Genomic DNA, 27,803 nt, shown 5'->3' on the forward strand with positions numbered 1-27,803 from the left:
TTTGTTCAGTCTTTTCCTTTCCCTCCCAAACACAATCTTTATTATATCACCTCTAAATTATTATTTTAATTTAATATACACAAGAAAACCTTACAAATATAAGCAGGCTCAAAAGACTAGTCACAGGTACCTCAAAGATATCAGCCCAAAGACACCAAGTAAAATTATTTATAATACATCAGTCATTCTATGTTTCTCATAAACCTTGAAAACCAAAACAGGTCGTAGTTTCTCATTTTTAATACGCTTTCCTCTGTTGAATTATGTAAAACTTCCAAAGATATGAACATCTCTATATACAAAGAAGTGGTGTGGCAGTAGGTGTGACCTTACACACTTTTCACTGAAAACAAATTACGAACAATTTGCTCTGAACCTATTCTTCAATTCTGGAAGGAAGGGAATCTGAAAGATAAAGAAACCTAACTTCCATGACCAAACTATTTTTCATTTGAAAAAAGCATAAAAATCTGAGTTGAGCTAAGCTGCTTGGAAAGTAGAAGGAATAACTCTGCTGTCCCTAAGCTTTGCTAGTTAGGAAGCAGGTAGGAATTGCCAACCCCAGGAAGAAGTCTAATGTAGTGTCCCATATGCCGTCCAGTTAGAGCAGCTCCTCAACGAGATTTAAACTGGTCCATCTCCCTAGAAGACAGAAAAATTAATTATGAAATTATTCTTTTTTTGTGTTTTGGGTTTTTTGTTTTTTTGTTTTTTTTTGCTTTCTTCTCTCCCCTTCCCCATCCCCATCACCCCCCTTCTTGATTACTCCTGCCTCATATTGGTTACCGGTTGAACATTTTCAATACCTTTTTGACTATTTCAGAGCTTTCATCTGTCATTTACCTGTGTTTAGCTTACAGGAGTTGAGGCTTCATTTTATTTTGCATAATTTATTATTATTTGTTTAAAGATTTTTGTGTATTTATTTGAGAGAGAGGAAGAGAGAGCAACCACAAGCAGGGGAGAGGGAGAAGCAGGTTCCCCACTGAGCAAGGAGCCCGATGTACGACTCCATCCCAGGAACCCTGAGATCATGACCTCAGCTGAAGGCAGATGCTGAAGCCACTGAGCCACCCAGGTGCCCCATATCATTTATTATAAAAAAAAAAACAACTATTTGATAAGAAGCACAGAGAGCTCAAGTGGTGTATGCAAAGTCACTGACTGATAAGTAGAGGAGTCAGGATCTGAGCCCAGGGAGGCTGAACCCGGACACTGTGCTCCTTTCCTTAAAGCTGCACCAATGTTTATATCTTAGCAAATAACAATCAGTACAATGTGCTGAGCCTTCTAATTGTTGATATGCATACATATTTATCACCCCATGTTAGACCCTCAGCAACCTTAGGAAATAGGTTTAATAACCACATTTTGCAGACAAAGAAACAGTTGCGTGCAACTGACTTTGCCAAGACTGCGCAGCTGGCACTCAACCCAGGTCTCATAGTTTGTATTTAAGGCACGTTTCCATCTATTACCTCATGTAAGGACTGTGCCAGGCTCAGGAATCTCTCAATAAATACTTTCTGCTTGAATGCAATGGATCTGCACACTCTGTAAAAGGTCTGCAAGAGGCAGACGTGGTAACTACGACTGGAGAAGTGAGGAAGCTTGCTGGGGCCACTCAGCTAGGAGGCTGTGGAACTGGGCTGCGAGCCCGAGTCCCCCCACCGGGTCCCCCCACCCCCACTGGGGCGGGGGGATGCTGACCAGCTGTATGAGGGGCAAGCTGCCAGCAAGAAAGGAATTCTCAGCAGACCGATTGTTAAAAAAATGCAGCTCTCGTGTGCACTGAAGTATCTGGTAGTGAAGCTTCCTGATTGTGTCTGCACATTACCTTCCAGTGATTCAGAAAGAGGGAGCGAGCAAATATGAACAGTTTGTGGATCTAGATGAAAATATATAGGTGTTCCTTGTACCGTTCCTTTAATTTTATGTAGATTTGAAGTTTCCTAAATAAAAAGTTGGAGAAGGAAGAAAGAAAGGGAAGGAGGGAGGAAGAAGAAAAGGAAGGAAGGAAGGAAGGATGGACTCAGGAAGTATATTCACCCTCTGATTCTCTAGTTTACATGTGTGTATTGAAGACTGTGGAGTCCTAACTTTTGACTATCAAATGATTTATTTATTAAAATTGCTGAAATACAGTATCTGTATAGATGACACTCACTGAAAAGAGTCTACGTACTGGCATCTATGGGTATGTTTTAAAATTTATAGATAATCCTTCTAGTCAAAGGGCAGCTATATTTCTACTATATCCTGCAATGAAAATTTGTTTCCTAATCAAATATATGATTCTCTTCTGCATAAGCAGAAAAAGAAATAATGGAAGTGTTTGAAATGAGCTGATTTAGCAAGCATGAATTCATTTTGGACGAATTACAAGATTTAGATGCTCAATATTCTTAACCGCTATCATAAAAATAATTTTGATGGATTGCTGACCCGTGGTTTTCTCTTCTTCTCATTTGTGTTTAAGGACCAAAACATTAAAACACAACACGATAGAACTGAAAACTTATAGCATAAGGTGGCTTGGTTAAGTGTCCGACTCTTGGTTTTTAGCTCAGGGCATGATCTCAGGGTCATGAGATGGAGCCCCAAGCCAGGCTTCCGTGCTCAGGTGGGAGTCTGCTTGAGGTTCTCTCTCCCTCTGCACCCCTACCCCCCTCACTCTCTTTCTAAAATAAATAAATACATCTTTGGGGGGAAAATTTATAGAACAAAAAATCCAATAGTCAATAAAACTTATTTGTAATAGATGCATTTTAAAATTGATTTGGGGGACCTTTTTGTTTATATTTTGTATATTTTAAAATTCATGATTTTTAAACTTTTTTGAATAATATAAGCTAGAAGGAAAGAAAAAAGTCAAAGTCTCCTTACTGATCATTTAGCATTTGAGTTGGATTTCCTTTAGGTCTTTTTTTTTTAATTCATAGTATTTGTTTTTTCTTATATACATTCTTATTTATTCTGTCTACTTCTTTTGTATCTTGCCTTTTTGATTTTTATCTTTTTATAAGATTTTATTTTTAAGTAATTTCTATACCCGAAGTGGGTCTTGAACCTACAACCCAGAGATCAAGCATCACATGTTCTTCCAAATGAGCCACGCAGGCACCCCTATGACTTACCTTGCTCTTTTTAAGTAACACTATCTCATAAGCATTTTCAGTATTATTACAGTTTTAAACATTTTTTTAAAAGATTTTATTTACTTGTTTGAGAGAGACAGAGAGACAGAGAGCATAAGCAGGGAGAGCAGCAGAGGGAGAGGGAGAAGCAGGCTCGACCCCAGGACCCTGGATCATGATTTTAGCCAAAGGCAGATGATTAACTGACCAGGTTACACCCAGGTGTTCTCAGTTTTAAAAATAATTTTAAGGTAAGAAGAATAAAAATAATAACAAAGTAACCCTGAATGGATATAGAAGAAACTAGGTAGAGACCGGGGCAGCTGGGTGGATAGCTGTCCTGGGCAGGACACAGGCTTCCCATTGAACTCTCCGGTATATTTCTCACATAGTTTTTGACCTGTCTACATATAATGCTTGTTAGAAATTCAGAGAAAAAGGGATCCCTGGGTGGCTCAGCGGTTGAGCGCCTGCCTTTGGCCCAGGGCATGATCCTGGAGTCCTGGGATCGAGTCCTGCACTGGGCTCCCTGCGTGGGGCCTGCTTCTGTCTCTGCCTCTTTCTCTGTGTTTCTATGAATAAATAAACAAAATGCTTTTAAAAAATCAGAGAAAAGGATTAGAATCATTTAAAATTGGGACATGATGTCATATTAAGTAGATAGACCACAATTCATATTTATTTGCATAGTTCTTCCTTATGGAATTCTCAAGTTCTGTTTAATTTTTTCCTCATACAACAGTTTGTGTTTTTAACTATTTCCATGTGTGTTTGAACAATTGCCCAATCTGGTCTGGTCACTAGTTGAAATAATCATCCTGTCTTAGTGTCCATAGGTATATTTTTGTTTTTTTGTACTACTGATAATTTACAATCATGTTTGGAGACTAAATCCTCAGTAATTTCCTTTTATGCCCTCCTCTTCCCCCCATTTAAGAACCATTTCTCTCTTCTGTATCAGAGATCTCGTCAAAATATAGGCTTTGCATTGGTATGTTCCATTCTTTTCCAGGGAGAAGGCCATGCTCTGACATATGTTCCACATATTTCTTGGCAACTATTTATTTATTTACTTATGAATTTATTTGTTTATTTGAGAGAAAAAGAGAGCAGAGAGAGAGAGAGAGCACAGAAGTGGGGGGAGGGCAGAGGCAGAAGGAGAGGGAGAAGCAGACTCCCCACTGAGCAGGGAGCCCACAGGGCTTGGTCCCAGGACCCTGAGGCAGGTGCTTAACTTACTGAGCAGGTGCTTAACTGCCTGAGGCAGGTGCTTAACTGCCTGAGGCAGGTGCTTAACTTACTGAGCCACCCAGGCACCCAATTCTTGGCAACTTTAACCCACTGTCTAGATCTATTAGGGAATAATGAGAACATTTGGGGCGGGACCATGACGTGTTATTGTGGTCAATCCGTGCATATGACAAATGCCCAATTCCTGGGGATCTTCATATAAATAGTAACAAACATTATTGTAAACTCCTACAAGTATTTGGAGCCCTCTGCTTCCAGGACTGTGGTCCTATGGGTGTCAGACTGAAAAGTCTGTCAACCTCACCTCACCCTGTGCACCTCATGTACGTCAACGTGCACGGACAGCAGAACCAGGTTCTTGGCCACACAATGTCACGGTTCCCCTGAGCCCATGGAGAGGGCTCCCTGGCCTCTCCGGCTGGGTTTCTGCAGCTGCCACCCTGTCTACCCTCTGCAGCGGCGCTGGTGGCCTGCCCTAGCCTCCTGCACGGTGAGAAGAAGGCACCAGGACCTCAACTTACCCCACAGCAGCCGCAGCATTGACAGTCTCCACACAGGGTCCCCAGGAGGCCATTGACCACCTGGATGACACAGAGAAGCATCTGGATCGCTCCTACGACCAGCAGGATGGAGAAGAGGGTCAGATTCCAGGGCACCACATCCTCAGGCTTGAGGCACTTGCTCCATAAGGCCTCATCATTGAGGTAATCCCTGGGGGGGGGGGGGCATGGAGGAAGAAGGAGACATTGGTAGACTGTGTGCAGTACCCCGGGCTAGAGAGACACCACCATCATTTTTCTTTTGCCATACTGTCCCTCCCAAATATAAGCTCCACAGGAAAAATATCCCATAATAACAATTTTAAAAACAACACCTAACTTTTTTATTAAGTCTATACTATGTACCAGCCAGACCCTGTTCTCGACACTGTACACGTACCCACTTTCTTTTTTTTCTTTCTCAGAGTGACCTTATGGTTCGTTTCTTCCATATCACAAATAAGGACATAGGGGCACAGAGAGGTTAAGCAACTTGCCCCTAGGCCACATAGCTACTAAGTGACAGAGTGATTTTTTATTTTTTACTTTTGACGAGTGATTTTTGTGAGCTGGCCAAAAGGATAGGTAAATCCAGTATCTATCATGGGGCCAGGAAAAGGAAGGCACCCCAGGATTAGACTCTCACCAGTGTTCCCGGCCATTATCTTCCCCACTGGGAGGGACCACTTGGACTTTTAACAAACTTTCAAGTCTAGTGGCCATCTGAAGCCATGTAAAGTATAATCATGTCCCATGGCTAAAGAGAAGAGCTTAGTTGTTTAAGGCCTAATTCTAGCCAAATTGTGAATCTGTTAACAGACAGAAGGATTTAATGGCTTCCTTCAAAATCCTTTATCCCTTCCTTTAAAAAGGAAAAAATAATCTGCTGCCTAAATACACAGTTTGTAAAACTTTGAAAGAGGAGAAACCGCACTATATTCATAAGATATATACATTAGGGGTTCACTACAATATAAAAGGCGTTGCGTCTTGAAGGAGAACTGTGAAGTATATTAAGACACAAACAAGGGTAAAGTAGGTCAATGTGGATTATTATAATTTCTTCTCACATTCTTAGAGCTACAAATCGGTGTCTCCCTCTTCCTTTATGTACCCTCTATCGTTTTCGGGGGCTCAGTGGGAAACTCCACCTGGCTACTAAAATAACATCTACCTTATTGTTTCCAGATCTTTTTGATGACTCCCGTTTCTGACAAATTCTCCAGTGCATCAGTACTCGTTTTTAAATACGCTCTGTATTAAGATTTTCAAAAGTCTTTGGAATGATGGAAGATACCCTGGAGTTTAGTGGAACAGAAGGAACAAAGGAAAGAAGGAGCATGTTGCTCTTGATTTAAAAAGAAAACATTGCATTGTTTGTAGCATTGATTCACTTTTCCGTAATCGCACAGTTTCTATAGCTGCTCATCAGCCGTGTGACTTGCGTGCTTATCTGTAAAGTGGGAATGACATCAAATCGTAGGGTTGCTGTGACAGTTACATGAATTAATACTGGTTCAGTGCTTGGAGCAGTGTGTAGCATGTAGTAAGTGCTCAATAAACACTAGCACTTTTATTATTGTGCTTGACCTGAGCAGTGTGGTCTAAAGGAAAGAGCCTGGTATTGCGGATTCAGTTGGGCCTGGCTTTGAGTGCAAGCGTTCCTCTCACTAGCTGTGCATTCCTCCTACAAGTCTTAGCATCAGCTCATCATTTATAAAATGGGCTGAGAACAACCTCACAATTGTGAAGCCTCGTGAAGGTAACACACCTTCTGTATTGGATGCAACTTCCCTTTTTTTTTTTAATTACTCGATTATTTTTGAAAACTCATCTCTCTGGTCTGCATTTTTCTACGCGGTCCTTGCTGTCTTTGCAACTTTTAAACTTGATCATAGAACGTCATAAAGGCACAATATTTTCCGGGCACGTTTTATAAAAGATTCTGAGATGAAGTCATTGGCCAGCCCGGGTCCTTTCGCTCGGCGACAGTCTCTGCAGAGATGGGACGACAGCGGCCCCTGGTGGCGAGGTTGGAAAAGCGCTCTCGGGGCTCTTGGAAGCCAGGGTGCCTTGGAGTTTGGGTACCTTGGAGACATCCTCTCAGTCCCACTCCTGCTGCTGCTTCACCGCTCACGAACCACCACGAATACCCATTCCAGACCCTTCTACTCTCCTCCCAGACTCAGGCCCGAGACTCTGGGATGCTGGCAATGATTGCTGTGTGCGACTCTCCAACCCCAGGGGAAGGGGAACCCTAATGTTTCACCGCCCCAAGAGCTAATCCTGCTTCCACCTTCTGTGAAGCAAGGAGAGTGGAGGCAAGTTTAAAGCCACCCAACTGGAGTTTGCAAGCATCTCGATATTGGGAAGGACATTTCCACCTGACCTGCTGCCATCCTATCCACACCTGGATGGAAAGCCATGGATCTCCTGAAACTCCCTTGCAAGCAACCAAGGCAGCCGAAGCAAGGAAAGGGGGGGCCTCAATGCTCTGCCTGGCTCACTCAGGGGCCGTGTCCTCCAGAACGGACTCCCTGCTGTCCCCTCCCTGCCCTCAGCTGGCTTTGGTGGTCCTCCTGTGGCTCTCAGCACCCTCTGTTTCCTCTGGAGCAGAGCCCCTAGGACCCTGAGCTGTCATTGTCTGTCCATTTGCCTGTCTTCTTTTCACGACTGCACACACCAGCCTAGCCCAGCCTCCCAAGTCTGTCCCCAGTTCTAGCACTGGGCGTGTCAGTCACTACCAGCAGCTGTGGTGTCCCGGTCCCGGCTGTGCACTGGGCCCTGGCCTACCTGCTGCACATCCTCTTTCCCAATCCTGCAAGGAGAGGCTATCTTATTGGAACGATGCTTGGCATGGAGTAGCCTCACGGAACATTCACGGAAAAAACGGACACACACACAGATTAAGAGCTTGAGGCTAGTAAATGGAAGTGCCCGGATTTAATCTTGGGTCTGCCTGACTCCACAGCCAATATTCTTAATCATTACACAAATCTCGTCTGTTTGAGCGATGATATCCCTTTGGTAGATTTGAAATATGGTTTATTGATGAGATGTGATTTACACAATATAGTTACAATTGCATGCCAGTTAAGGTTCACCCATAGCACGGTAAAGAGAATGTTCTCTTTGAACCTTCACGGGGCTGGTTGAAAAAGAGCAATTAAAGCACAAAATCATAATAAAAGCGGAACATTTCCGAACGTTCTAATGCATAATGATGAATTCCGTTCACAGTAATGAGTTATACTCATAAAAATGAATCCTATGGCGGAATGGTTAGCAAACAGCATGTGGCAGTAGTTGTGCCAAGTGCTTTCTGTACCTCGGGTCTTTCATTCTTCCTTGGAGCTGTGAGGCAGAGCTTGCTGTCACCCCCACTGGACAGAGGAAGAGCCCAGAGGTTAATGCATCGTCGAAGATCACACCACTGGGACGTAGCAGAGGTGTGACCAGACTCCGACTGGTCCCTAAGGCCCATCAGGCCAAGAGCAAAGCTTCTTAACCTCCCTGAGTGTTTCCTGCTTCGGGAAAGCTGGAAAGCGAGGGTGCAATCCCGTGTCACTCTGTCACTGTGGCTTTCAGCTCTAGGGAATGTGTTCAAGAGCAGCTGATGGTAATCCTTGAGGCCCAAGTGCAGATGGTCTACACTGAAGTCCAGAAGGAACACTGGTCATACCTGACTTCTGTGTTTCGGTGTGAGGGAGCTCGCAGGGCTGCGGCCCGACTCGGAAGGACTGTGCTTGACCCTGTCCCTGGTCCCCCCCGCCCTCCACTGCTAACCGTCCTTGGCCGGCCTCTGGCTCTCCCTCCTGTAGCGCCCCGTGCCCTGTGCAAGCTGCTTCCCTTTCAGCAGCTCAGGGTCAAGGTAGAGGTAGCCAATTGTTTCAGAAAGGAAGACCTTGGATGGGAGGAGGTCCCACATCAAAGGAAGCCAAGAGGGTGTATCCCGAAATATCCTAGTTTTCTTTTTCCTTCTAGAATGCTTCGTTAGTATGACTCTCATGGCAGAAAAAGTTAACTGTCTTTGCTCTTTTACTATGATTGCCAGCCAACATTTCCAAGGGACAGATGACAGGCTACATTCTATGGCATTGAGGAGTCCTGAATTTTGTGTCCCCAGGTGGACATCTCAGAGTCCACCTTAATGACCTTTGCCCTGTCTCCTCACACCTAATCCTGATGATTTCATCTCAGAGGGGCTCTGAAATCTGTGTCCTTTTTTTTCAAGTCCCAGTTCCACTGCCTCGCAGCTGTTCATAATCTCATCTGGATCACTACTCCAACCTCCTACTTTTCTCTCTTGGTTCCTGAGCACTCGTTCATCCTCCACATCATTGCCATCACGATAGTCCTAGAGATCCTAAGTGCTGGTGACATGTCCTGCTCGAGGTCCTCTACTGGTCCCTGAAATCCCAAAGTTCTGGCCTACCTGTCAATCACACCCCCGCGTGGTGTCCCCTTCTCTTCCTCTTGGCCACATTTAACTTGCGCTTCTGGCTCATGGTGATGGGACATTCTCTGAGCATGCTGGCCCTTCCCATGGTTGTCTCAGGACCTGCTCTCCTCTCTGCCTAAAATGTGCCTTCTCCTCCCTCTCTGGAAGGCACACCTGTGCCTCCAAACCAGCCGTGTCAGCTCCTTAGAGAGGTTTCCCTTCTCCATTTCATCCCTTTCTGCCTTGTGAGGGTCTGGCCCGTGTTGTCACCCTAACCGGCCCTGTGCTCACTGGGGCAGGGGCGTATCTATCCTCTGCTCCATGTCTGGCCCAGGCTTCAGCACAAAGTGGGGTACCAGCCAAGTGTTTGTTTGCTTTTAAAATTTCCCTTTTACTAATTACTAGCTATGGAGCCCTGGGCAAATTAACCTTTTTGAAGTTCATTTTTTCAACTCCAGGGGTAAGAATTTGTCTCAGATTTATTAGCGAGATTAAGTAAGAGAATGCATGCAAAACCACTTGGCCTCTAAACATTAAGAAGGGGAAGGAGGAGGGGGAAGAGAAGGAGGAGAAGAGGGGAAAGGGGGAAAGGAAGAAAGGAAGAGAGAGAGAAGAGAAAGGAAGGAAAGAAAGAGAGAAGAAAGAAGAAAGAAAGAAGAAAGAAAGAAAGAAGAAAGAAAGAAAGAAAGAAAGAAAGAAAAAGAAAGAAAGAAAGAAAGAAGTAGCAGTGGCTTCCGCTGCCGTTTGGTGACAAGGAAAGAGTGAAAACTGTCCTGAGTCCTTTCACTGGAGCTCATACATGCCAGTGATTCATCGCTGCTCCTCACTGGTAACTGTGCACGTGCGTTAGGTCTGCAGCTATCACCACAACTGCTGCAATGCTCATGTTCTGGAATCCCCTGGATAAGAAGAGTCCATGGAGGCAGAGGCCCCTAAGCTATGCTAGATGGAATCTATAACCTATACAAAAAGTGGATAATGCAAATCAATATCACTTGTGTTCTAGAAAAGAGATGGTGACTTGGACTCAAAAAGATTGGATTTGGGGCGCCTGGATGGCTCAGTGGTTGAGCGTCTGCCTTCGGCTCAGGTCATGATCCCAGGGTCCTAGACTGAGTCCCACATTGGGCTCCCTGCACGGAGCCTGCTTCTCTCCCTGCCTGTCTGCCTCTCCCTCTCTGTCTCTCACGAATAGATAAATTAAAAATATTAAAAAAAAAAAAAAAAAGATTGGCTGTGAGCTTCAGTCCTCAAGAGACAGCATTTCTCTGCGAAAGCGGCCTGTCCCTTCTGGGCCTCAGCTATCTTCCTCTAAAGGAGAGGTGATCTCACAAGCTTTTTGTAGGGATCAAAGGAAACATGTGGGCGAAAGCCCTTTGTGAACCAAAAAACACCAAATGACAGAGGTTCAATTATTGTAAGAAATTCAAGATGAGCCCCTGCAGTCCGAGGGAAGGCTTGGAGCTGGTGTGGGCGACTAGGTCATAAAGGAATGTGATTTCTTGCCTCACAAGAGAGGACACAGGATGTAGGAGACAATGGAATGCTGAGGAAAGCCTGCCAGGTGGCAAAGAGGATGCTCCACCTAGAGCCCCTCCTCCTGAGAGCCCTTCCTGTGCCAGTCGGGGCACATGTCATGCCTTGTACAGACAGAGGGCTTGCACCTTCTGTGGGATTAAATTCCAAAGTCAGAGCACGAGGAAAAAAAAAAAAAAAAAAAACTACAACCAGGAATAGTCAAAGTCTCTCTTAAATATCCTACAAATCACCTGGAAAGTGTAGCATCCATGGTTTTGCAATGACCCTGACACAGCGAGATTTAATCATATTTTAGTTTGAAGCCACTACGCGGGTATTGTGGTTTGAATACCTCTCTCCTCTCGGGTAATTATCAGAGCCCAGCCACGAACAGAGGAGGGGGGAGAGTGCCGAAATGTTCCTGCTTGCCTGCAAAGTTGACTGTCTTCTGTTTTTATTCGTAGACCTCTCTAATCTGCTAGCAGGTGATGAACGGGTTCGTTGTTGGGAGAAGACAGGATAACATACATGAAAGCATCCATCGCTGAGTGACGTGCATGAAAACTCGCTTCATCAGAAGGACAGAGCACTTTGGAGGGTAGGTTCCTGTCCTTCCCCCACACTGGCATTTCCTGTACTGGCCCACAGAGCAGCTGTCACTCTCCTGACCTTGGGCATCCGTCCCATTCCATCCCAAGCAGGGAGCGGCCGTGCCAGGGGAGGGCGTTAGGCCTCACGCCATTGTGCTGTCTTGGGGTGGTACTGGAGGGCCAGGGTTGTGTTTCCTTTTCTCCCTCCTTTGTTTTGGACATAGACCTGTTCTAATTAATTTTAAGGTCATCATTTAAGGACCAATAAGCAGAAAAGCACGTTTAATCCTGCACTGATGCTGTTGACGGAAATAATAGGAGAAGAGGCCTTGAAGGGAGACAATCTGGAGTTTCATAAACATGGCCCTGGGAGGGAGAGCGTGAGCCACCGGGGAAGAACCTCCAGAAACGGGTCTGGTGTCTGATGTCTATGCTCATGTAGGCCAACCCCACGGCAGTTGGACATTTCCAACAGTCCTCTGCAAGAAAAGGGGGCTTTCCGCAATATAATCAATACCTCTGGGACTCCCTGCATGTGATGAGGATAGGAGAGGCCTGTGCTCCTGTTTAACTCCAGGTGAGGGATGAGATCTTACCTGAAACCCTTGTGACCTGTATCATCGCAGAGCCAGCGCCCTCCACCTCCCCATCTAAAGTCTGCTCTTGAGTTTCTTTAGACTCTACAGATTTCTTTAGGCATGGACCCTTCCTTCACATGTAGGAAGGCCCTACAACTGCGTTTCATGAACCCCCTAGGCATGTCTGTCACCGTGCCAGGCAGGGATGGACAAAACAGAAATGGGCCCAGGCCTCCTGGAAGTCACAGGCTGGCGCAGCACTGCCTCACAGACTGTGACGGAAATGTCCTATATCTGTGAGTGTCAGTGCAGTTGCTACTAGACACACGTAGCTACTGGTACTCGAAATCTGGCTAACGTGATTGAAGAATTTTTAACTTTATTTCATTTAAATGAATTTAAGTTTGAACAGGTACATATGGCCACTGGCTACCGCACTGGACAGTGCAGTCTATGGGCAGAGGGAGGTGTAATGTAGAAAGACTAGAAGTCAAAGTCAGAAGACACGAGTTTGAGCCCCGCCTCTGTCCTCAACTAGCTGTGTGACTTTGAGCCAGCCGAACTTAGTAAGCCTGCCTTGGCAGGGAGTAACTACCTCTTGGGGTTGCTGTGGGGATTCAATTATAAATTTGTAGGGAAAAAAGTTCTTTATCAGCTTACAAAGTTCTATGAAAATATGAAATGTTATTTCAATGAGTTCTATCAACATTAACTCTCATGAAGAATCTACAATATCTCCAACGTCATTTTCCATAAATTTGTGCCTTAAAAGATTGTTTAGTCATAGAGCATTTGGGGAATTAGTGAAAACCTTTGAGCCCTGTTAGTGAGTAGTCATTCTCATTTTCTATTAAAAGATTTTCCATGGAAGCCACCACTTTCTGTTTCCTAATATTATTAGTTGCCTCATGTTGTGGCTCATAAATGTTTGGGTGTCAGTAATGACACTGCAAATCTCCTTCTCTCAGGCCAGCTGAGGCACCCTGTCTTGTTATTTCCCCTGGTGTCTGTCAAGAGAGCACTTAGAGGTGAGCTCTTGGGCAACTTCACACCACCCACGTGTCCAGCTCTTCTCCCTCGGAGGAGCAACGTGCCTGAGACTCGTCAAACGACAAGGTGACAGGACCTGGGCAGGCTGCCCTGGTGGGGACATATGGGCATTGCAGGGTGTACCTTACCCGTCATGGAAGGGGTAGCCCCACGTGCTATTGTCCATGAGACACTTAGGACCCCTGTTGATTGAGATGGCCGAGATGACAAATGAGTATCCAGCACCCAAGAATCCAATCACAGCAAATATTGTGGAGGTGAACATCTGAAAGAGAAGGAGACAGGCATGTTCCTAAGGTGTTCTCGAAGTTACCCCCTGCATCCCTGACCAGCTGTTGTCGGGCGTGGGGCCTCCAGGGAAGTTATGGGGTAAGAGCCAATCTTCTCAAGTAGGTGGGGCCTGTGGGCTCTCCCAGGATGAACTTTGGTATCTTGTGACCCCTTCTTCTCCCCCGTCCCCATAGCTTTTTGTACCTATTCACTGATGACTGAAGTGCGAGTTGTCAGTTGATCCCTCTGAGTCATGGTTTTTCACCTTGTGAAGAATAGAATCTCTTCCTAATTTCCCCTCTTCTCAGAGCTAATATGAAAGGCCAAGCTATTACTGCATCAAAGGATCTTAGAATTGGAAGTGATCTTAAAAATTTTCTGGTCTAGTCACCTCATTTAAACTAAGCCATGGGCGGGGGCAGGGGTGGGGGTGGGGATTCTATTTGGCCAGCAGGCTCTGCTCATGAGAAAGAACAGAGGTCCCAGAAATCTTCTCCTGGCTCCAGTTCCATGTCTCAAGGTCAGAAGGATGAAGCCCAACTTCTCTTCCACGTGGCAGCAGCCTTTAAAATAGCTGAAGATCTTTTATATTCACATAAACATATTTTATATGTTACATCTCTCCACCTTTTCTACCCTCTGAAAGTTTTCTCTTCTTGGGGTTAAACAAACCCCTAAATTCAAGTTCTTTTAAATGTTTTCATATGACAGGGATTAATTAGTAGAAGACATAGATGGCACTAGCAACTTTCTTTTTGTGATTATAAAAGTAAAAGAATTATAGAATGCGAAAGGCAGGAAAAATCCTAAAGCCCATCCAGGCTAACCACCTCCTACGGATGAAAACAATCAGGCCCAGAAATGCAATGTCCATTCTCTACAGGCGTTAGAGGATAGCATGGCAACGTTAAGGCTTTTGGAAACAGAGGTGGGAAATGATCACCAGTATTACTTTGGTCACATGAAGGTGTAGTGCAAAGCATATGAGTTTCAAAGTCGGGAGGCCCAGGATCCAATCACAGCTTTGCAGCTTTTCTCTGTGTGCTGACTCTGCATAAGGGTCAGGTGCTCAGAATCGATACGATGGACGTGATAAAGCCTGCCTAAAAGGTCTGTTGTGAAAATCAGATGAGGTAACCTAAGTTAAATGTCACTTACTTCCCCTCTTCCTCTTCTGTGTATTGCTAACAATCTTACCGCAGAATATATTTGGGCAGGGGGTGAGGCGGGGGTGGGTTTGAGGGTGGAGAGGATCCGAGAGTGCCTGGATAATTGGAATCTGTGGGGTTCCATTTTAGCTTGTATTTGTTTCCATGTTATGTATTTATATATTCTTGTCACAACTTTGCAAGCTCAGTCTTGAGCCTTGTTTGACTTCCTATGTCACACTGACCATCCTCTCCTTCATCATCTCTTACCCTCAACACTCTGGACTGTATAAACTTCTGTCTTAGTGCAGTGCTCGGAACACAGCCATGTATTGCTTTTTATGTCTATCTTCCCCAACCAGGGCATAAGCTCCTTGCAGTCATGGACAATGAGTTATTTGAAGATAGTTAGGACATTGTTCTATCCCTATTACCATCTGCCTAGTTTTTCTTCTTCCAACTTCTTCAGAGGCACTGGGTAACTACTTGTTGGATGTTTTCAAAGGCAATGGTTTCACATTACTCATTATTTAAATTTTTCCCCTCAATTTTTGTGTCTAGTTCCATTCTCACCATTAGGAACATTTGTGAATTCAATCTAGGTCAGAAAGAAATGAAAACATTGGTCAATTCATCATGTTAGAACAGGCAATATCTTTTCCAAAGAACGTCTAGTCTGGACGCCTGGGTGGCTCAGCGGTTGAGCGTTTGCCTTCAGTTCAGGGCATGATCCCGGGGTCCTGGGATCGAGTCCCACATCGGGTCTCCTTGCGTGGAGCCTGATTCTCCCTCTGACTGTGTCTCTGCCTCTCTTTCTCTCTGTCTGTCATGAATAAATAAATAATATCTTTTAAAAAAGGGGTATCTAGTTGAATAATTTTGGAGATTGCTGGGTTATATCAAGTTAAATAGGTTTCGCTCCTGTTTTACTTCTAAAAAGTCTTTGTGACATGCTAAAGTCTGTGAGCCTTCAAGAAGGGTATTCTGGAATATGCACAAAATTATTAGCTCTCATATCATCCTTGAAAAGTAAGGGAATTGCCTTGGAGTTGATTCCTTATTTTATCTAACAAGCAATAGGGCACTTCCTCAAACACTTTATTTTGAACAACTGAGTCCTGTAGAAACAACCCAACTAATGTTAGCCGACAGACTTGTTGAAACAAAGTTTTCTGAACACAGATATATTAATTATTCTAGGAAGGTTGACCTCCTAATTTCTAGCTCTGAATGTTATAGTTAACAAATCCTTGAAAGGGCATTCTGAATGAGCATACCTAGTGTTTACAATTGTGGGGATCATTATAACTGCAAGAGATGTGTTCAAATATTGCCTTTGTCTTTTGTGAATTGATATTTGTGACTGAGTGAAATTTCCACTGACAGCATCATACATGCATACAAAAACGTTGCATCCAGACTCAATGGAAGAGAAGAGAAGATGTACTATGGAAAAGAATTATCTTTCTTAAATCCCCCTCAAGCTGGCTGTCGTTCCAAAGAATGCAGAGGTAAATGTCAGAGCCCGGGCTTCTGACCTCAGAAAATGCTTATTGAGATTAAATATTTTCATCTAGAAAACTTCTGATGGCTCAAAATGTGTCTTTAGTTGTAGCAGAGACATTGATGTCAAAAAAGCACGAATATATTTAAAAATAAATGAGTAAGGGAAAAGTCTTACTTCAAAATCAGTGTATCAAAATTTTATAGAATGTGATTAAAATATGTATTTCATTCAAAGTTTGTATATTAATGTCAGTCGAAGAGGTTTTTTTTTTTTGAAACTTCTTTATGGGAAAATAAATAGTTTTATATTCAGTTTTGCTTATATTTGGGTATATATGGTGACTTGCAGAGTTTTCTAATCTCATTGGAATATATAACTTTTCCATGAGTTCTTGCAAGAACACACCTTGAGAAATGCTGCTCTAATTCTTAGAGACAGTTTGTCTGCCTGGCTCTTGTCTCTGAGCTACCTCCATGCTCCAATCAAACTGCTGTTCGGTTAGACACAGCTGATACAACTCTACGATGGCCAGAATGTTCCAGTCCAGCAACTGAAAGCTTACACTCAGGGCAGTTTCTTCTAACGTTACCTCTTGTCCTTTCAGAGTGAGACTCTGAATGGTCTGGAAACACTTGTTAACATGAAGTCCTTTGCAATATTGAGTTGTCTCAATGTAAAAATGGATTCTATAACATCTTAAAACTGGGTTAAAAGTCTTCAAAAGTCAGAATTTCCACTATATCAGTATTTAAATATTCTTATAATTAATTTTAATAAATAAGCTCTCAAAAATCATCTGATGTAATTATCTCACTTTTTAGCTAATAAAAATATCTCCCTTCAATGAGAACCCTAGATGCCTTATCTCATTTTATCCTCTCAACAAACCGGTGAGGTGAGTATTATTATTTACAATTTCTAGACAGAAAGCAGACTACTAGTAATTAAGATAATTGCTCTAAATTAAATAGTACAGAGGTAAAATTGGGATCAATCCATGGTCACTTGCTCCCAAACCCCATGCTCTGAACTTGTAGCTTTCTCAAGTCACACATCTAGAAAGTGGCTGAGCTAGATTAAGAACGGGGATCTCCTCCCTCCCAGCCCAGTATCCTGTACCCTTTACACTCTCTCTTTCTCCCTTCCCCTCACCCCCATCCCACCCCCACATACCCAGAATACACTGCTACTAGCACAAGAAACTCTGTCATTTGCAAGTTTCCCTGTGCATGGCATTGATTCTCTCACAGAAATAAAACTATATATATATATATATATATATATATATATATATATATATATATATGGCTTTTTGTTTACTTGACATTCTGATTTTGAGTCCCAGTTATTAGTCAGGAATCATTACCCTAGGGGTGCCTGGGTAGCTCAGTCAGTTAATCGTATGCCTTCCTCTCAGGTCACCATCCAGTGGTCCCCAGAGTTGGGCTCCCTGCTCAGTGGAGAGTCTGCTTCTCCTTTTCCCTCTGCCCCTCCCTGTGCTCCTTCTCTCTCTCTCTTAAATAAATAAAGTCTTAAAACTTAAAAAAGGAATCATTACACTACTAAGAATACAAGAGTATCTAAAATTGCTGTAATGAAAAAGAAGATACATTTCCAGGAAAGCAGTTTGGAAGGCTGAAGAGACCCATGTTCTCACTCTCAGCGTCACTGAGGCCCCACCTCTCTGGCCTCAGCTTCCAGTAAATAGACGAAAGAAGGCAGTTCTAGAAGGTCCTCTCAGCTAAAACAACCCAGGATTTCAACATCTGCTGACCAGTAGTAAGAGGAGAAATCTGACTCATGCTATTCCTGCTGTGTAAGCTGAATAAAGGATTTTAGATATTACTCCTGGAATATTTTCACAGGCAGATATTTAAAGATACAGAAAGTGAGTACAAATGCACACATTCTTCGTGTTAGGCAAGTCTGAGTAAACGAAAATCCAAGTTAACATAAGGTATCAATGAGATAATATTCACTTTAGGAGGAGTCCCCATCGTAAGGACCTCCAGACCAGAACAGTCCAACGGAGTGTGTGTGTTTTTTTTCCCCAATGGAGTTTTAAGGAGAGCCATATATGTAATTTAACACTTTCTAGTAACTACCATTTAAAAAGTTAAAACAAATCAAACAAAACCCCCCCAAAAAAACAGGAACAGTGAGATTAATTTTAATATATTTTCTTTAACTCAACATATTCAAAAATTATTATATCAATATATAATCAATATAAAGATTACTAATGAGATGTCTTACATTTTTGTATTAATTCTTTGAAATCTGGTGTATATTCTATACTCATGATACACCTTAATTTAGGTTAGCCACATTTCACTGCTCAGTAGCCACATGTGAACTGTGGCTATACTATACTGGACAGCACAGTCTAGACTATTTGAAAAACTGATTTTTGGTAGTAAAAGTTTAAAAAAATGCATGGATATAGTCTGCATTGAATTTATGATTATGGTTACTCTCAAGGAGGAGGGAATTACAGAAGAGAGGAACACAGTGACTCAATTGAATCAAGAATGTTTTATTTCTTTATAAAACTATCTGAAGGAAACACGGCATCAGGTTACAATTCAGAAAGCTTACAGGTAGGGTGTTCTGATTGGTTTTCAGTTTTGAAATGTTAGAATAAATAAAATAAACAACCCACACTGATTTTCCATAACTTTTCCAGAACGGATGAACCACATGAAGCAAGGTATACTTTATATCACTTTGCTTTAAGTAATTTCACATTCAGAAGTCTTAAAAAATTATCAAATTCACTACTCAGAGATATCACCAGTCTTAAAACACTACGGAATAACTTTATCATGGGTTTCATGATAAAAAGATGTTTCAGGTTAAAAGTAAAGTTATTGAGCCTCTGAAACTAATGATATACTATATGTTAATTGAAAAAAAGGGGTAAAGTTATTGAGATTAAGTTGAATATTTGAGGGTAGACACTCTAAATCGGTGTTATTTAAAGTGAACAGGCAAAAGGCCTGGAAAATTTCTGGAAGGAGACACAAAATTGGGAACAGAGGTAACCTCTGGAGAGGAGTTGCCAGACTTTACAGCCGGAAACGTGAGGCTTCCTTTGTCATTCCAATGGTGATGTTCCCCAGTCTAGATGAATAAACAGTAAAGAGTAACCACTGTGTCGTGGTTAAGGGCGCAGGTTATAAGCAGATTGATCTGGGTCTGAGTCTTGGTTCCTTCCTCAAGACCTTGGCAAGTTAACCTTTCTAAGACCTCTGTTTCCTCTTCTGTAAAACAAGCCTCCAAAATAAGTACCTGCTCCGGGACATCATAACAGCCTAATCAATAGTAAAAAGGGAATAAAAAATACGCATCTCTACAAGATCAGATAACCCCTGTGGGGGGGTAGGCACCCATTAGATAATGCTTAGTACTTCACTGATAGGCTATTCAGAAATCTCTTTTGCCGCCTTCTAAGTTTTGGATGATCTCCCCTGACATGAATAAGTACTTGATAAATGTCATTATTATATTGTAATATTTTTATTATCATGTCCTCACACACTCTTGCTTTCCACAAATACTGAGAGCATAATGCTGGGCAGAAAAACAACAGGCCGACACACATTCTGTTCACATGGCTAAAGAAATGTGTTTATGTATGTGCTGTACATGGGGCGCCTGGGTGGCTCAGTCTGTTAAGCGTCTGCCTTCGGTTTGGGTCATGATCTCGGGCTCCTGGGATCAAGCCCCACATCGGGTTCCCTGCTCAGTGGGGGGAGTCTGCTTCTCCCTCTCCCTCTGCTGCTCCCCTGCTTGTGTCTGCATGTGTGCTCTCTTTCTCTCTCAAATGAATAAGCAAAATCTTTAAAAAAAAAAAAAAGAAATTTACATACTGTAAATACTTCCCTGGAAAAAGAAGATAAAAATGCCTTCTAATTAGATGCCCTCGAATCTGCCATTTGTCAGCTTTAAAACCTTCCTCTCTGTCAGGTTCTGGAGGCAGAGGACGTGAGATCAGACCCCTGCTCGGCCACTGCCATGTCACGGTCTTGGTCAGCTGTGTACCTAAGTTGGCTGCACCAGATGGTGGAGGTACTGGGGCCTGGGAAGGGAAGAAATGGGGGTGGTTTGGGGACACAGCTTTTAGAGGCTTGGAGTAGTGCAACATGTTGGGCAAACATGTTCTGATGGGCATGAAGGCTCCTCCTTAACAATTATCCTGGGAGACATAGAGATTACCTGAAGCATTTTTTTCCTTAAGATGTGAACCTTCTGGATTTTCTGCCTTGGCCAGGCTTGGGAAGGGGAGAGGACTGGCGGGGTGGGTTGTGGCCATAAGAAACTTAACTTGCATGTAACTTCCGTATTTACAAAACCGGGTAGTTTAATGCCTAACTCAAAGGTTAGTGTTAGAGAATTGAGCCTCATAAAGTATGGACATCACCTGAAATCCCTCCTGACGTTCGTTTGCTTCACTCATTCAATGAGCATTTATGGAGGATCTATGTGTCCTCACTACCCAGCCACTTGGTGCTACTCTCCCCTCTGGGTACTCTACTGCTTGTACCATCTTCCCCCATCCTCGTGCTGTCCTTATGAAGGGATTTTCATAGGAGAGGATTTTGAAGCATTAAAAAAAAACCCACATTTAGTGAAGAAATAGGATTCCACATTGTATTTCTCCTCTCAAGATAATCTATTAATCTATTATTTCAAAAGAATTATCTTTCTTAAATCCCCCTCAAGCTGGCTGTCATTCCAAAAGAAGGCAGAGGTAAATGTCAGAGCCCAGGGTTCTGACCTCAGATGTGTTCTTCTGAGGTGAACACAAGAGGTGTCCCTAGGGGGCACTGGTGAGCCGGGCCCGAGAAGGTGCTGACCCTACATAGAATAGACCAAGTGAGGAGATCCTCCTTGGCAACAGGTCAGTCAACCATCTGGCCCTGCCTGTGGGTGGGGTGGGCCTTTATCTGCCTGATAGGCTTTAAGGATGTTGAAATGCCTGATTACCCCTAATATCTCATTTATCAATTTACCTCAGTTCGACTATTAGATAGTCCTTTGCGTCAAGGCCCAAGGTCTTCAAATGGCTCTTATTAGAGCACAGACTTAACACGAATGAGTGGATAAAATTAATTAGTTGTTCTTTGGACTCTGAGAGTTTTTTTTTTTTTTTTAAGGGATTAGGGCCCGGAGACCCCGACACGCCACAGATAAACTGCCGGGAGGCCACTGAGAGCCTCTGACAGGGGAAGAAGAGGATGAGACCCAAAAACGAACCCAAGTCTGGGTTTTCAAAGCCCATTTTGGAAGTCACCCTTTTCTCACAGCGCTTGCGCCAGGGCTCACTTTTCTTGGGTCTCCAGTAGCTTAATTTATTTAAGAGTGTGCAGGCCCTGGGGCTGGGCTTCAGGCTTGCTCTGCTTCAGGGGAGGGCTGGCCTCCATCACCTAGTTTCACCAGGAAACTACTGGTTAGGTGAGCTCAAGATTTTTTCCAGCTCATTGTCTTGCTTTATCTTTACAACCACCATATCCTGCTTCTGTCTATTGGCTATTATGCCCTGTTGTTATATACCCAGGGAAAGGGAAGAGAATGGTGAAGCTGACTTCTGAAAAGTATTCCCAAAAGACGTGTAACAAAGAAGGGAGGAGAGAGAGAGAGAGAGGCCGGGAAGCAAAGGAGAGCAAGGCTATGGAGACAGCAACAGGATGTAGCCCTTGGCCTAGTGTATTTTTGCCTCCTAGGGCTCTGTACCCAGCTGGATTTCCTAAACAGCATTCCACAGAAGCCTGGTGTTCCTTAAACACCTGGAGGGGAATGCCATAAGCCCGTGGAAAAATAATTTGAATTAACATTGAAAATAATTCAACGTTATAGTACTGATCGAAATATCCTGCAGCTTTTTCCTTTTTTGTCTGGCAAAATATTTGTAGATAACTTTCTTTAAAAACGATTATTGCTTAGTCTCCAGAGCCTCAGAACATGAAGGAAACACAGCCCTGCAGCAGGAGCAGGAGCACAGTGGCCCTTTGGGACAGGGTAGGGACCTGAAATGAAGCACTCAGCCGTGCCCACTGCAGGCCATCATGTGTCAAAACGCAGGCCCATGAGTATCAGGTCAACCTTTAATTTTTTGAAAAAGAAGTACAACATCTAAGTACCTCCATAAAACTCTCATTTTAATACTGGGTAATCATCCCAGTATTAAACGTCAGCCTTCTACTCAGCACCAGAGAATGAGCTGTTAGATCTCTAAGCAATGACTTTGTTTCCTTTTTGTCCAATTCCTTAATTGCCAATTTCTTTTCAAATTCTCATCTTCAACTATTTCTCCAAAAGGAGAATAACAGGATTACATTTCAAGGGGCAAATGAGTTGTAGATGTCCTCCTTTCCTTTATAATTAATTATGTAAACATATCACATATAAAACACATTACAGAACTGTATCAAAGAAATTGTGGTTAATTTTTACATCTCTTTGCTTTTAAATATTATAATAATCAGTGGCAAAAAGGAATAATCAGTGCTTACTTGAGACTCACAGTGGTGCTAAGAGGGTAAGAACATTCTCTTTGAATGACCTTTGCACATAAAAAAATGTAATTGTCTAGTGCACTAGCTTCAGCCTTTCCTATGTGCTCAATAAATATTTTTTTTGATTGAATGACTGAGCAAATAGTAATGGAGGAATGTTAGAAATGATACTATTTCAGAACAGATAGCTCTACCTTTTCCTTTAGAAATTAAGGTAAGCTTGTAAAATTCATCATTGGGGTTCACGAATCTCCCAGATGGACAGTTGAGCCTCGGGAAGGAATTAGAGCAGGAACTAGTTTTACTCATCAGCCAGCCAGTCATTCCAGGTCAGCCTTCATTTTTGCCATAGCTGTATACCCAAACCCTTAATATTTTTCTTTAGGTCAACTCTTTCATTTATTTATGTCACCACTATGAGTAAAGTGCTAGAATCATTGATAAAGATCATAGAGTATTCTTGAATTTTCAGTTAATGTCGCTTGCATTCCTGGGGCCTGAAACTTGCTCTCCCTTTGTCAGAAAGGGAGATGATGAGGCGCTTGGGATGGTAAAGACTTAATTCCATCAACATTTGAGTTTCTTTTGATAAAATCAAAGGGATGGAAGGAGAATTGGCAAGGGAAGAACTTTCTATGTTATTGAAAGATAGAGCACACCTGTGGGCCAGCAGAGCTTGTCCCACACTTGAGAAATTCTGATCTACTTCAACTTCCCCATTTTACAGATGAGCGAACGGAGGCAGAGGGCAGTACGGTGACTTGCACAGGGGCAGAAATGGGACCCGACCCCGCTCCCCAGGCTGTAACAGCGAGACCACATCTCTCTAGCTCACCTACTAAAAGCTGCATGAGAACAGAACAAGAGACACAAGCCCTGAGGCAAAATCTGAGCGTTGAAGGCTGGCAGTGGGGGTGGATGGGGAATTGAGGGGGGCTCGAGGGGAGGAGCTGTTATCATCTGTTATGCTGCCCTGCTTCCCTCCACAGGTGAGACAACGCATGGCCAGAGAAAGGAAATGACTTGCCCAAGGTCTTAAGACCTCTCCATGGCAGAGGGAGAGTTTCAGCCCCCATGCCCTCCTTCCATGCCTGCCTTCTTTACATGGCACCCCTCTTTTTCTAGCTCCAACATCCCTTCCTGTTTGCATAAGCTGAGATGATACTCACACCCTAGAAGTGTGGGCCTAGGGTATTTTAAATTTTCTTATGAGTGTTACTTTGCACCAGCAAGCAATGCATATTTATCCAGGCCCCAGGTGTCTGCCGAGCGGCCCCTTGCCCGCTGCCCAGCCCAAGGAGCCGGTGCCCCCTGGAGTGACCCCGGCAGGTGGCTGCCTTCTGGAACTTACAGCAAAGCGCTTCCCACAGCTCTCATTGCCACAGCAGCCACAGCAGTCATTGTTCTTCAGGCCCAGGAACACCAGCGCAGGGAAGATCATCTGCCGGCGAGAGAAAGGCCTCAGTCGGGGTCTGACACAGGAAGGGGGAGCCCGCACCTGCCACGGCCACGGCCACCCCATGGGACCCGGGACCCCGTGGTGGAGGGACCTGCAAGACCCCGGCCAGCGCGGCAGGTGTGGTCGCCCAGTGCGACCGGTACCTGGGTTCCACGGAGCCCACCTGCGGCTCCAGCGAGGCCAAGTTTCAAGATGTGACACCCTGAGTTTCCATGTACCCGGTGGGTTCCGAGAGCGGTAAGAAACTTGTCCTCGACTTTTATGAAGAGTGGAAACTCTACTGGACACCAGGGGCATATAGATCATTCCTGAAGGAGTGGAAGGGGGATCCACTTGCACCTGGTTCTCTTGGTGGTTTTCAATCAACTTGCCGGAAGGTGTGTGTCTACCCCCGCACCCCCAGCACTATAGGGGGGATAGGATATAGAGATTAGGATAGGAAGCACATAGAAATTACATAGCCCTCGGTTTGGTTGGTGAAATTCAGCTGACCCACAAAGACTGCCCACCCAGCCTGGGGAATTCGTTGCTAAGTTTAATGGACATGTCTGTGTCAGGGCCTAACGGAGGAGGAGAAAAAAATATCAAGGCCCTGACTTTTCATCATGCAACGCCTGGGCTTTTGTTAGCAATGAAATATCTTCTTGTTCCCAAAGTACTCAATTTTAAAAGGATTCTGCAAAAATCTTTGGGGGGGGGGTGTTCTTATGGCTTCCCTACTCACCAAGACCCCGCTTCCTAATATTCCTCCGAAAAACCAGACCTCTTCCGAAAGGTGGTCATTATTGTCTATCACTCTTCCTCCAGGAAAAAATAACAGGATGTTGGCCAAAAAGCCAAACAAGGCGAGAGGAATGAGGGTGCTCCCCAGGCACTTGGCACAGCCCCCAGTGCACATGGTGGGGGAGTCCAGTAGAGGTCGGCGATGCAAGGCGCCTCACTGTCTCCTTCACAGGGTCTCTTCAGAGTTAAGCAGCCAGAGCGTCCCAGTAATAGTCCCCAGTTCAATCTGGATTTCGGAGCTGAGAACCAAATCAGCCTGTGAGCTGTGTCCTTGGAATGGCTCCTGCTTCTCAAATGTGGCTGAACCCTGATGGCGATGGACATTTATACATCCTCCCTGACCTGAAGTCCTTTTTTTTTTTTTTTTTGCACTCCATAAATGAGATTACATTCAGAGCAACAATTTTGCCATGGCGACCAATAACCTCTGTTAATAATCCACCAGCACAGGCAAGACGCTCCCATTGCTGCAATCGAACACAGGGCTGAAACAAACAGCCTTTAGGACTCCGGCACCTTTAATCTGACAGTGCTCCTGCCCAGATATAGAAATATTTCTCCCAGGCTCTTTCTAATCACTGGATAATTGAGTTACATCCTAAAATCAGGCCTCACAAGTACTGGATGGTCTACAGTGTGTATCTTTTGCTTTTCCACTGAAAGCCTGGAACGCAAAAAGATTCTCCAAAAGAGTTTCTGTTGTCCTCAATACAGAAATAACAATTTGCTGGTCTAGGTGGGTATCATGGTGCTCAGCCTTATGGGAATATTTGGAAGGATAAAACCAAGATGATTATTAATTTTATGGCCTGACTGCTAGATGTCTGTACTTGTGCTTCGGTAAGTGCCATCCTCTTCCTTGCCTGGTGTGATGGAATTAGCAAAAGCAAGTTCTCCCAATCGGCATGTTCCATTATATCCTCCATGCAGTAAGACTTACCTGTCTTCACAGATAGTAAGGGAAAGGGAAAGTCGATGTTGGGGAGAGCAGAGGCAAGGTACCAATAAATCAATCACCTGGAGGCCAAGTGGACAAAGTTGGAAGAGCTGTTAGAGAGTACTGGGGGCTGTAAGGTAGATCTCTATTCGAAATTTTGCCAGCTGCCAGAGGCATGATTCAGTTACTCATTCATTTGTGTCCTTAAGAAGCCACTTGCCATGGCCTAGACCATGCTCTACATTATGCAAGGAGCTGGTTTGGTGCTGGTAGCCAATGGATTGTGGGGTCGAACAGGAAGCTTGCTAGTTCTTCGTGGAGAGGCTAGAGGTCCAACTTAAGAACAATAGGTTGAATTTCACAGAGGGTCGAATTTTAGCTAAATAGAAAGCAAGTAACATCACGATCATGGTGAGACCTACCCTGCAGTAGAGTTGACCACCTACTCCCAGGGCAGCAGGGGGCTGTCTTATCCCAAGGCCCAGGGGCCGTCGGCCAGGGACACTGTGGACAGGACTCTGAAGAAGTCGGGTCGGATCGATGCTGAGTTTCCTTCTAAAGATTCTTTGAAATGTGTATTGGTCTCTCTATAAAGATACTTTCTGAGATCTCAGGGTTGAGGTGAGAAGCAAAACAGCAAATGTTTCTCGAGCAGGCCTAATATTCTAAGCACAAAGGGGGCTTTAAATGCTCCTCATCCTCTCATGAAGAAGAGATCAGGCCCCTCCTGAGGTGAAGATAGTTGGGCCCAGACAGATGAAGTACTTTTTGCAAGGTCATTCCAGCAAAATGAGGCAAGGAGCTAAGATTGTAAATCAGGAAGTTATGTTCCCAAAACCTGGGCTATGGTCTCCCTAATCGGTTTCCCTTTTAGAAATTAAAAAAAGACAATCTCTTCAGTATAAACTATAGAACATCATTATGTGCAAGTATATAGAAACAGTGAGATATACTTCCTTCTGAACAACAATTTAGATTTTTTCCCCTTATTACCAATAAGTATTTATTTAGGTAAAAAAAAAAAAGTCAGATATACAGAAAAACAGAAGGAAAAAAAGGAAAACCAACTGCATCCTCACCACCAGCAGATAAGGACTATCACCACTTTGCTGGCAGTTGTTTTCCAACACTCCAAGCAAGTGCAAAATGAGCTTTTTTTTTTTTTTTCTTATATAACCCACCAGTTTTGACAAGGAGTCTTGAGGGTAATGCCACAGAGGAAAATAAGGTTCTAGAAATGTAAGGCTTGAATTAATCATCATAGATGCTACCGTGAAGCTAGGCAGCTTCCCACTGGGAACTGGACAGCTTCTTTCTTTTGCCAGGGCCTTTGACCTCTAGAATTTCTCATCATGGCATTTCAGTAACACTGGTTAGGACAGCCCTGATGTCCCAGACTTTTCAGACTAACAACTGGAGTTGCCAGCCTACACTGTTTGAGAGAAGAGATCAAGGTAAAGGGTACTGTGCACCACACTTAGTTTCTTCCATAATGTTTTTCCAATAAAAATTAGAAGGATTTTTAAAAAAGATTTTATTTATTTACTCATGAGAGACACAGAGAGAGAAAGAGAGAGACTGAAACACAGGCAGAGGGAGAAGCAGGCTCCATGCAGGTAGCCCAACGCGGGACTCGATCCTGGGTCTCCAGGATCATACCCTGGACTGAAGGCAGCGCTAAACCACTGAGCCCAAAGGATTATTTTAAGGGAAGGAGGGAGAGACAGGATCTTAAGCAGGCTCCACACCCAGCAGGGCTCCATCCCACATCCCTGACATCAGGCCCTAAGCGAAATAGAGTCAGACATTTGACCGATGGAGCCACCCAGGTACCCCCAAACTAGAAGGATTTTTAATTTCCAAGTCTTTTGTGAAAGCAAGACTAATGCAACACAAATTGGAATGTGTAATTAATAAATTTAACAATATGCCAAAGTAATTTTGTTAAATAAATTAACCCATTTGTCGTAGGTTAGTGATGTTTCAAATGGTGGCATTTCTACTGGTCTTTCAGCAACTCCAGTTGTCTGCTGACTGACTCTGTGACAGCAGGGGTGCTGTGGGAGGTCCAGGCACC

The 27,803-nt window shown here is 43.8% G+C and overlaps 1 protein-coding gene and 1 long non-coding RNA gene across 3 annotated transcripts in view; one reads left to right on the forward strand and one right to left on the reverse strand.

The window, feature by feature from the left end:
* TM4SF4 (transmembrane 4 L six family member 4) lies at positions 1-25,123 on the reverse strand. The gene is made up of 5 exons (XM_077864730.1): positions 24,731-25,123; positions 23,899-23,988; positions 13,233-13,369; positions 4,910-5,099; positions 1-642 (listed from the first exon to the last, which is right to left on the reverse strand). The coding sequence occupies exons 1-5, from the start codon at positions 24,902-24,904 to the stop codon at positions 625-627; spliced, it is 609 nt and encodes a 202-aa protein (XP_077720856.1). The 5' UTR covers positions 24,905-25,123; the 3' UTR covers positions 1-624.
* LOC144293729 (uncharacterized) overlaps positions 10,407-27,803 on the forward strand; it is a 23,864-nt gene continuing 6,467 nt past the window's right edge. Inside the window, exons 1-4 of one of the 2 annotated variants that reach the window (XR_013360959.1) lie at positions 10,407-11,252; positions 11,351-11,484; positions 19,999-20,100; positions 21,189-22,892. This is a non-coding gene — a long non-coding RNA (uncharacterized LOC144293729). Of the gene's footprint in view, positions 11,253-11,350; positions 11,485-19,998; positions 20,101-21,188; positions 22,893-27,803 lie in introns of those variants that run through there. The other variant, XR_013360958.1, reaches the window with a different exon arrangement.

Source organism: Canis aureus, chromosome 22 (assembly GCF_053574225.1).
Source record: "Canis aureus isolate CA01 chromosome 22, VMU_Caureus_v.1.0, whole genome shotgun sequence".
NCBI classification, from domain to species: domain Eukaryota; kingdom Metazoa; phylum Chordata; class Mammalia; order Carnivora; family Canidae; genus Canis; species Canis aureus.

Coding starts and splice junctions, on each gene's coding strand:
- TM4SF4 (XM_077864730.1), bottom strand. CDS start 24,904: ATGTGCACTGGGGGCTGTGCCAAGTGCCTGGGGAGCACCCTCATTCCT. Junction 13,370..23,898: donor GCTGTGGGAAGCGCTTTGCT/GTAAGTTCCAGA, acceptor CTTCTCTTTCAG/ATGTTCACCTCCACAATATT. Junction 5,100..13,232: donor GGCTACCCCTTCCATGACGG/GTAAGGTACACC, acceptor CCCCCCCCCCAG/GGATTACCTCAATGATGAGG.